Source organism: Acipenser ruthenus, chromosome 14, assembly GCF_902713425.1.
Source record: "Acipenser ruthenus chromosome 14, fAciRut3.2 maternal haplotype, whole genome shotgun sequence".
In the NCBI taxonomy this organism is placed as follows: domain Eukaryota; kingdom Metazoa; phylum Chordata; class Actinopteri; order Acipenseriformes; family Acipenseridae; genus Acipenser; species Acipenser ruthenus.
In genome coordinates, this window is record NC_081202.1 from 33,018,422 (window position 1) to 33,029,622 (window position 11,201).

The window sequence follows — 11,201 nt, forward strand, 5'->3', positions numbered from 1 at the left end:
TATCCACAGCAGCTGAACTTGGAATAATTTCCTGAAAGTGAGAGCTAAGATAATGTTTTTGTTTTTTTTTCTCGTCTGGGTCATTACAATTGTGAGTATAGCCTAGTCGGGAATGCCTGTTTCAATGACGTGAGATGGCCTGGAGTATTGTAGAAGGCAGGATTCAGGTCATGTAGTCTGCTGCTGAGTGTGTTCACTGTCACTGAGAGCTGTTTGATATTCTCTGTGCTGTAGTAGATGGGGACTGTAGCTGCCAGTCATGCTGCTGCTACAACTCCAAATTCAGCATTCTAAATTCGCTAGGTAAAAAAAAAAAAAAAAAAAAAAAAAAAAAAAACTCACTGCGGTGGTATATCTTTCATTCTATAAATAATCTCGCTTCTGCCTAATGTAGCTTCTGCGGTCCCCCTGCATGCATCTAAATAGATATTGGAATTTTTAGAGGGATACTTTTCTGAATATTTAATTGCTTTAATATTATGTGCGTTTTTATATGACTCTGTATCCGCACAGGTCATCATTTATCAGGATCGCCGGGAAAGTGAATGGCTGAGGTGTTCTAAGAAATGACCACTCGGAATGTGCAGCTGTAATTTGTGGCGACGGTTTAATCTCTATACAGAATCACAGTGAAAGCCAAGTAAAATTTTCGAAAAAAAATAATATAATATACAATGGCAAAACAAAAAGAAAACTGGAATTAGCTAGAAAAAAGTTTAATTTTGCACCATATTACAGTAAAAAAACAGTCTCCAGGTGCCCCATTAAATTACTGATTAAAGGTATTTTTGATTTAAGATGTCATGTATGCACTGGTTTCACTATGATATCTTTTTACAGCCATTTATAAATAAGTACTGGTTGATTCAGTATTCTGGTATTTGCCAGAGCACTAACCATTTTGGAAAACATTAAAATGTTACCTAATTCACTACAATGCATTCATTTCTCTTTCCTCGCTAGTGGTTGTTCTTTAAGGGTTTTCAAACTCAGTCCTGGGGACCCTCTGTGTGCTGGTTTTCATTCCAGCCGAGCTCTCAGTTACTTAACTAGACCCTTAATTGAACTGATAATTTGCTTAATTAGACCTTTTTACTTGTTTTCAGCTCTTAAACAGTTGCAGTTCAAGTTACTTATCGAATGTTATAGCTAACTTGAAATATGCAACTGTTTAAGAGCTGAAAACAAGTAAACATGACTAATTAAGCAAATTATCAGCAATTAAGGTCTAGTTAAGTAATTGAGAGCTCGGTTGGAACAGGACAGAGTTTGAGAAGCCCTGGTTTAGACCCTTACAAAAGTTTCCCCTAGTAAAAGCACAGCAAAGTGTAATAAAGCAAACTGAAAGCATAGGAAAGCATAGGTAACCATTGGAAGGTCTAGTGGTTAAAGAAAAGGGCTTTTAACCAGGAGGTCCCCGGTTCAAATCCCACTTCAGCCACTGACTCATTGTGTGACCCTGAGCAAGTCACTTAACCTCCTTGTGCTCCGTCCTTCGGGTGAGACGTTGTTGTAAGTGACTCTGCAGCTGATGCATAGTTCACACACCCTAGTCTTTGTAAGTTGCCTTGGATAAAGGCGTCTGCTAAATAAACAAACAAATAATAATAATAATATTAGAAAATATAGCAAACCATGGTGTTATGGCAAATTAATAGTATAACTGTAGGAAGGATGATCATTACTCTGTAATGCTGTTGTACGCTGCAAAAAAAGCTATTTATCCAATCCCATAACACACGGCTGGTGGTCTTGTTTATCCTGCATTAAAAATAAAACCCAGAGAAAACAAACATTGAGAAGGTTGCTGCACATGGCGTGTTTGCAGCCGTGGGAATGTCCTCTTTGTTTTTTGTGGCACGCAGGCCTCAGCTTTCTTGTGATGAGTTATAGTTTTTTTATCCCAAGCATGTTCGTTCAACAACACGTGGAATAATTTTTCTGAAAACTGTGCCGAGTATCCCCAGCGGTCTTAGCCTTCCCCTTAGCGGTCGTTTCCTCTCTCAGCCCTGCAAAATATCGGAGGAAGCTGACACTCTTGCAGTATTTGTTGCCTGTAGCTGGTTATTTAATCACTGTCTGAAGAATGCCACAGTAATAAAAAAATCCAGGTAGCGTGAACTATGCTTCATAAATGGAAATATCAGTGGTTTTCCCCGAGTAATTAAGCTACTCCTAATTATAGACTGCAGAGGATGTTTCAGCCAAGTAATTTACACCTGCTGTACACCAGAAAAAAAGAGAACACTGATGACATCAGCCTTTCCATGTTGAGTTTCTGCCATGCTTTATTCTCAATATCGGTATGGTTACAATCATACCTGAGACACCTCTCGGAATTCCCTTCAACTGCAATTCACAATCGGTCACCCCCTCTTTTCAATGAACAAGACTAAATAAGGTTTGGTTATGAATATCAAAATGACAGAACCACTCCAAATTAGTAAGGGAGCCATAAAAGAAAGTGTTTTTTTGTTATTCTGTAGCTAGTAAGGGTCTGCCAGCTATCCTTTCTCAGCTTGGCTGAGCTAGTGCCTTTAGCAGACCTACATACTGCCTGCTTTGAAAAACATGTTATTGAAGTATAGGAGAGATACACAGTAGAATCTCAACACCCTGGAGAAAGAAAGAGTAGTTGAGTCAACACTGGGTTCACTGGCCAGTTCTCACACCCTCTGGGTCCATAATCCATGTGTCTGTCTGTCAGCTTATCAGATATTCAGTTATATACCCGAGTCTGTAATGTCAGGAAGCCACACCTATCCTTTGTGCATTAAAGTAAAAGGTTTCAGCTCACGGTAGTTATCTCTCTCTGACCACATTGTACTTCTCATTTCCTGTACAGGTTTTTGACAACAAGAGCTTCCTCTCCTCCAAAAATCAGGGGCAGAAAGGCTAAGCATGATTACTGCAGGCATACCCATACAGTAATATAATATAATTAAGGAGATACCTGAACTAAAGGTCAGCATATGTATCTACGACAATACTGACTGAAGTAAGAAAGTAAGAAGTGGTTCCACTTATTAACGTGCACGTCATTCATTTTAAGAAAGAATACAGAAGCCCCACTGTATGTACTGCATAACACAGTCAGGGTATTAGAGACACTGCCCCTGTCAGTCTTATAACAACCTTCACTGTACCTCCTTTCCATGAGCAGGGACTGAATGTCAATCCGAGCTGATCCGGGTTCTCTCGCATTCCTCCTCAACCCCCATTGCTAGTCTACCCGGTGAGTGAAAGACTCATTTTCCATGCAATGTGAGTTTACAACGGATGTTGGTGGTACTTTTGTTTAGCAAACCGAAAGGATGGACACTATTGCTTTGCTTCCGATAATCCTAACAATTCTTTGGAGCTTTTTGTTACTAAAAAAAACGATCCAAGAATATTAAAGCACAGAGAAACCTGCTCACCCCGGATTTGGATTCAGTGTTAACGCCCACTCGTCACTTGATTGGTCAGTGTTGTGACATACACACCCACTCGTCACTTGATTGGTCAGTGTTGTGACGTACACACCCACTCGTCACTTGATTGGTCAGTGTTGTGGTGTACTTCCACCCATCCCGCTTTGGCCTGCTTTGGAAAAGGGTCTGAAAAAAAATCAGGGCCAGCTCAGATTGGCAACCAATGCAGGTTGGCTGAATTACCATGGAAATGCAGAATCAGGGGCAGCATGGTTTTAAACCCAGGTTGAGTGGTGCATGGAAACGAGGTATTGAACTCTAAAAAAAACAGCCTCAATGGTTCACTTTGGGGACAGTTCTCATATTATTTTACTAACAGTACTGAACTTTCTATAAAGCTAACAGTATATTTCTGTTTAAAAGGGTATTTGTATTTAATTTTTTGCTAAATGATCATATAGTTTTCGTTACAGTATGTCTGTCACGCCAAAAGAGGTCAAACAATGATCTTTTATTTTACTTATGTTTGATCAATAGATACACCTCTAGGCATTTTAAGTACATGAGGATCAAACGCAATACATTTTATAAACAACATGTATTTAACAAAGTTATTTTGTGGATCATGTCATTTTGTAGTAAAGATGTGTATTAAATGATGTAACAGAAATGAACGTACGGTGTAGCTATGTTCTCCAAACACACTATAAACACTGCCTTGCTCGCTTAGGTTGCACAACCACATCAATAGAATTTAAGAAAGAAGTGGTGAAGAGGCAGGAAGGATGTAGCAGGTGGTTAAAGTCTGCAGAGATGTGGAGTATCTGTTTGGGATTACTTTGACTCTGAGCTGGAACACCCCAGAAGAATGACCTTCAAAATCACACCTCTGGATCAGTCGCATTTCCCTTTTTTTTGGCTTGTCAACATTTTTTAGAAAAATTACATTTGAGAGTATTAATGCACATGCATTTTATGCTAAAGTGAAATATATTTAAAAAAAGCAATTAGTAATTCAAGGAAGGTAAACCAGTTTATTCTGCTTTACAAAATGTAACGTAATTATTTTAAAATAAATTTAAGTGAAAAAAATGTAATCTGCTGCCATTGTGCCTTGCTGGAAAAATTAGAGCTTGGTTATAGAAGTCTGTCCTGTTTATCTCGTTCTCTGATTTTACAAGCCCCCCAAAACGGCCTAGAAAGTTGACCTATATACTGGTTGGCTAATGTCTTTTTAAAAAAGTAAGCCCATTTTTGTAAATCTGAAGCAGCTTTATTAATAAAATAACATTATTTTGCATTCTTAATTTGTTTTATGTAAGTTACCTGTAGATTTGCAGAATGTTTGAAACTACCTGCACTTACTGTGTGCTGAATGCTCTGCCCTTATTAAATATGCAGTTGCAAACATTGCAATGAAGGCTCTGCCAACTGGAAACAAACATACATCTGCAGCCCAAAATCACACACAGGAAACGACACAGAACAGATACAGTTGAAGGGTTAAGAGAGGCTAGTTTAACAAGGGAAGAAGACAAAGGAAAAACATTATCAAAAGATCTCCATTCTGAAGCGGTTGTGTGATTTCAGTACTCAGTTACCAGTGAGGATGATTAGGGACTAGTGCTCTGCAAATTGATTGGCTGGCCAGGTCAATGAGCCATGAAACTCAGGAGAGTGTGATGGATGGGCAGTGAACTGAAATGCATCTCAAGGGCCTGTATTCTGTATTGTCTAAGGAGTGGAGTTCTGTAGTTTTTACAGTAGCTTCCAATACCTTTTAAATTGATGTTTGGTTTCTAAATGTCCTGTCATTTCTTTGATGGTGTTTGAAGTCAATCTGAGTGGTTCGGGGTCCGGTTGCTCCAGTGTTGTGTTATATGTTTACTGTGTTGTTCCAATCTTGCATGTTTAGCGTTCCCCTCTGTATCTGTCCTTACCTGGCTTTGAGCTTTCTGTAAGCTTGCCTGTGAAACCCCCAAGCTCCAGCTCTGAACAGACTTCTCCCTTCAATTCAAACAAAGTGAACATGTGACCTTTCAACTCGTCTCCAAGCCAGGTAAATACAAATAACTCAACAGAAGCCAGGCCCACTCGGAATGGATTGCTGGCCGCTCTGGCCTTGAGTCTGTGAATAATTATACAGTAGAGCTAATCATGGTGTGATGTTATTTACATCTGATACAAACAAGTTACAAGCGATTTCATACAAACTGCCTGATACAAAGACATTTCAGGTGGCTGTATCACTACTATCTGCTATATATTATAAAGAAATTGCAGATATTATAATGACATTTCAGATGGCTGTATCGCATCAATATTGGGGTCTACTATATATTATAAATAGGGCTTGAAGTTTTCAGGTTTTATTTTTGATCACTTGACTTTAAACTTATTTTGAGCCGATTCTGTTTCCTAATTAAACTAAGCTGTTAATTACAAAACCATGTCACTTGGTTTTACCTGCATATCTTGACTGAGCCTGATTCTGTTTCGCTTACTCTTTATTCCAAAGAGACATGACAAATTGCGTCAATTGCTCATCGCTGATCCTAATTGCATTTCATTCTTGCAGTTTATTGTTGTGTTTTTGTTATTTTCACTTGTTTAACAGGGTTGTCCTGACAGATATTCTTTTCAGCATAAAATACCCAGTACAGAGAGTACACTGATAGCAAGTCCATCATTTAAATCTCCTTGATTTGTAGCAAAGAAATAATCTCAAACCCAGTCTTTAAATTAGTAGTGTTCTCTTTATTAGGATGCAGAGACAGCTTAACATCTACTAATTAACATTAAAAGGGAGGTAGAGATTTGGAAAATAAAAACCAAAAAGTTCAAGCCCTAATTATAAAGAGATTTCAGATGGCTGTATCACATCAATATATATATATATATATATATATATATATATATAGTAACAGCAGCGAGGGATATGTGAGACAGCAGGGAGGGGGTTAAAGCCTCCCTGAAGGAAAACATGTGCGGAATGCACATTTGTTTAATTTAATTGTATTTGTTTTATTGTTTAATTGTTTTGCTTTATTGTGGAATTTAATTTGTTAATTGTTTTATTATTAATTATCCCCTGCACCTGGTAACTATTAAATTAGAACCAGGTGCAGCGTATTTAAAGAGGGCAGTCAGATTATTCAGGGCTGCTGAGTAGAAGGAGGCAGATAGTGTCCTCTGTCTCCGAGCAGGCGTACAGAAGTAAGTGCTGTGTCAAACCTGTGTGGTTTTTGTTTGTTGGGGAAATGGCTTAGCCGTCCTACTGGTAGTCAGGGTGTTCCTGAAAGTTGAGTTAGTGCTCCGAAAGAGCTAGGTGTTTATTTTGTGTTTGTTTTATTTTGTGTTTATTAAACATAGCGCAACCGAGCATAAAAAAAAATCCATTCCTGTGTGTCCTGGGTCAATTTTTAAAGGGGCAATGAACCCGTGTGGCAGCAGTCCTTTCACAATATATATATATATATATATATATATATATATATATATATATATATATATATAATTTCAGATGGCTGTATCACATCAATATCGGGCCTGCTATATATTCTAAAGGAATTTCAGATGACTGTTTTACATCAATATCAAGGTCTACTATATATTATAAAGACATTTCTGATGGCTGTATCACATCACTATCAGTATTATATAGCAGTTACAGTAAGCAAATGTATTCTATTAAAAAATACAATATTGTTTATGAAGTACATCATGAAGTATAGGTTCCATGGGGCCTACAATGATCCGATACATCTAGGCACCCCGGCCTGGATTTCATTAAGGCCCTGTGAGAGTCATGCTGTTCTCTTGCCTTGCAGGGGGTGCACGAGTCCAAGGGAGGGACGGAGGACTACTTGAAGCTTGAGGCCCTGATCCAGAAGGTTGTCTCTCCGTACCTGGGAACCCACGGGCTCTTCTCTGACAACGGCCAAGTCACTCACTGCACCTGTGTTCTGGGTAAGTCATGTTCTGTAAGGCCAGTCGTTATCAACACCTGTCGTGGTTTGGCATTTCAGCCCATTGAATGGAAAGGCAAGGGTTGGACTCGCAAACCATACGGTTCAACGAGGAAGGCCTTACCATTGAACTATAGAGAGAGCTTTCCTGCCTTCTGTATCGTCCTCCAAACTCTTGCCAAATCTTCACAGCTTCGTTCAGTTTTGTATCCGGTAGTCCTGACCAGGAGCTCTCTTTTCCTCCACAGAGACGCGTTACCTCCGGCGCTGCGCCAAGGCGAGCGAGGTGATCGGGAAGAATCCGGTGGTGCGCTCCAAGAGCTACAACAACCCCATGCTGACCCCCGTGGTGGAGTACGAGTGCGAGGTGGGCTCCGCCGGCAGCACGGGCATCAGGAGGCACTCCGTCTCCGAAATGACCTCCTGCCTCGGGCTGCAGGGCTACTCCAACCTCACCACCATCATGGACACCGGCTCCAAAACCTCCATGGCCAAAACCAACCAATCGGGTGAGCAGGACCTGTCAGGAGGGGGAGGAGCTTCTCCGACCTCCAATCCAGTACTCTTCTTTGAGCAGTACCCCGGGGGCGACCAGCACGCTGCCTCCCTGAACCCCTCGCATTCCTCCAGCCCCGAGACCACAGTGGACCAGATCTTGGAGTCCATGGACTCCGACTCGGAGGGCATTTTTATTGATTTCAGCCACCGATGCTCCAACTCTCCTGGGTACAGCAGGGAGACCAGCAGACGGAGCGTGGTGTAGGAACGCAGGGAGAAGTGGAGAATAGTTGTTGTGTGACAATCAGCAATGCAGGACCAAGTCATCTCTTGCCAGATTTGCCTGTCAAAATATCTCAATTTGATTTTTTTTTCCTTTTCCTTTGAAACAGCATTTTTGTTTCCACCTATTTTATGCCTAATATAGACCCATATAAGAGCTAAGATTGTTAAACAGGAAGATTGAAATGTAGGGAAGAGTAAATGGTCTTATATTATATACGTTAGGGACATACATGTAGATCATCTCCCATCTGAAAGGGTCTGACAAAGAGTCTTTACTGTGCATTGACTGAGAAGTATACTGTCCCGTGCTGAGACATTGAGCAGAGCTGTTGATTACTGTAACTCCTTGCTAGCTGGTCTAGAAGCCTCATTGAATAAGATGTACACAGTGCTACAGCCAGAATACTTTTTAAAGCCACTACATTGGCTACCGGTGATGCATTGAATTGATTTTACAACTCCTCCCATATCAGACAGGTTAATCACTGACATGTATAGCTGATAACTGGGCTATACAGCATAGTATAACATTTTTATGGGTGCTATAAATCTGTGCCGTTGAATTCTTTCAAGAAAAGCGTTAAGAAGTCCTGCAGACATACAGTGATTCACAGCATTGGAAATCCTGGCAGCTTTTTTGGCCTGAAAGTATCATATATATGTTTTAAAATATATCTAATCTTAAAAGTATGGGGGCAACCACTGGTAGAGTGGGACCATTTTCCAGTGGTATATGAACCAATGCACATGCCAGTAATCCATTAAACTCAGAAGGTACGAGTCTCAAAGGCACATAATTGCATTCGACAAAATACTTTGCAAAGTGGAGAACAAGAGAAAATTTGCAGGAAATAACCGTATTTCAAAAGAAGCTTGACAGTTCATCTGAAATAAAACTTAGAACTTTTAATAAACCAGTGACACATTTATCTTAATCTCAATAAACTTGTCACCTTATCACAATGCATGCACAATTCTGCTGTAAGCTGCAGTGCAACAGCACCACTTGCTGGGAGAAAATGTTATGGCGGGCAGGCCCTAATAAAGAAGAATAGAATGGGTAAATTACCTGTTTCCATTAGCAACAGACTCATTTGATTTGAGAATCTTGTCAGTTGTCAAGTTAGGATCATAGGCAATATCAATATTATGCCAGTTAGGATGTTCTCTGTTAAAACAGGTGGGTGCCATAATTCATATAATCCATGTGGTGCCTGATTAATGTGGCACCCTGTAATATTAAAATGATCAGAGTGGTGGCACAATTCCATCTACTCTGTGACCTGATCACAGAAAGTACTCAGATGTGTTTGTCAGATTGTTTATTTATCCAGTTACGTCATTCCAGCTTACATGGACAAACAGGAGAATTTGGCTAACAAAAATTGGTCAGGTTATCAAAATTGATATTTTTACCACCTTCAGACACACTGAAAGCGTAGGGTGCATGAGTTACACAACTTGTCTTCTGCATGAACGAGACATGAGAACAGAACGTTACTAACGACAGGAGGCATTCGGCTCAACTAGGCTTGTCTGGGTTCCCAGCAGCTGATTGATCTCAAAACTTTTTCAATTAAAGGATCCCAGTGATTCTGTTTCAACAACATGACTAGGTAGCCCATTCCATACCCTCACCTGCCTTGCCACTATTTTCTCAATCGTAAGCCGTTTATATAGGTCTACCTGAGCTGGAGTGACCCAGGTACAACCAACAGGTTCTCGTTTAGAAGGGAGAGGACAGGCAATGCATTCTTAAAGTCAGGACAATTTGTGCTATTAAAACAACCTTTTAATTGGAGAACAGCAGTTGACATTAGCATGCATCACAACATTTAGACTTGTTTGTGTTTAGCGCTCAAAATCGTCTTTCGGGGCGGGATTCAGTTTAACTGGCTTAAATATATGAGCTGCCACTGACTGAAGGTTGACATGAACGAGGGAGGCACCACCCTCGTCCAATGTTTGTTTTTCTTTTGGTGATGTACAAATATGTCCCTGTCAATCAAATGATCATATTTGCAGGATTCCTGCCTGACACTTTGCATAGATAACATGAGCTTTGACTCGTGATCAATCAGCTTTGAGATGCTCAGTGTGTCCAGGGTCTGATTTCAAAAGCTGTGGGGATCTCAAGCAAATTTCACACTCTAGATTTCAATCAGAAAGTATTATTACAGTACTGGTGATCTAGGAATAGGTATGCTTCATTGTTAATGATTTTATAATTCATTTTAACATTATCTACCTAACATTATCACATGCCACTTCCCCCATTTATTGTGCTTAAGATTTTTTACTTCCTTGTGCCTGATCACTTCCTGTGCAGTTGCTGTTAGCACAGCAAGTGATAAAGGTACTCGATAGCATTGCGTATTTAAGAAATAATATCAAATTAAAATAAACAAGCAAGATCTATCCCATGCCAGGAGAAGGGGAGCTGTGATAATTTTGCTTGTGATACATTGATAATGAAGCTTTTGTTATATTATACAACATATTTATAAAGAGAAATTCAACATAACAGATAACTATAAAACCAGGTATTGTAATTGTACTACATATGAAGTGGTCTTGAGTAAAAAAGGAAATCATAGCAATACAACAGGGTGCATTTTTGTACCACTGTATTTTCTGTGTGTTTAAATGCCCATGCAGTTGGTTCAGCTTTTTGTCCACTTGTAACAGTGCTATTTGAAGCTGCCAGTAGGTGGCAGTATTGTATAAGGATTTGTATGTATAGATACCAAAGCACAAAGGAGAGCTATACATACAATAATTGAATACCTTTTTTTTTTTGCACAGGATTGTAAAAACAAACAAACAAAAACTTTTACAATGGAACTCACTCCATATTTTTTACACAACGCTGTAAAGTTTTAATACTGTAATTTAACTTTTGGTACAACAAATCATGACCATGTTACTTATGCTCTTAATGTGATTTTTTTTCTGTGTTTGTTTTTTCTACAACATCTTTGATAACTGTCAAAGAGAAACACGTGCTACTTTTAAATAAATGTATGTTATCAACACA

General features: G+C 39.5%; 1 protein-coding gene across 3 annotated transcripts in view; it reads left to right on the plus strand.

Annotated features, from left to right (window-relative positions):
• LOC117419813 (proline-rich protein 5-like) overlaps positions 1 to 11,201 on the plus strand; it is a 56,347-nt gene extending 45,146 nt beyond the window's left edge. For all 3 annotated transcript variants that reach the window (XM_034033003.3, XM_034033002.2, XM_034033004.2), the window contains 2 exons: positions 7,244 to 7,382; positions 7,630 to 11,201. In XM_034033003.3, coding sequence (XP_033888894.1) covers positions 7,244 to 7,382; positions 7,630 to 8,144 — 654 coding nt within the window. In that variant the 3' untranslated portion in view covers positions 8,145 to 11,201. The remainder of the gene's footprint in view (positions 1 to 7,243; positions 7,383 to 7,629) is intronic.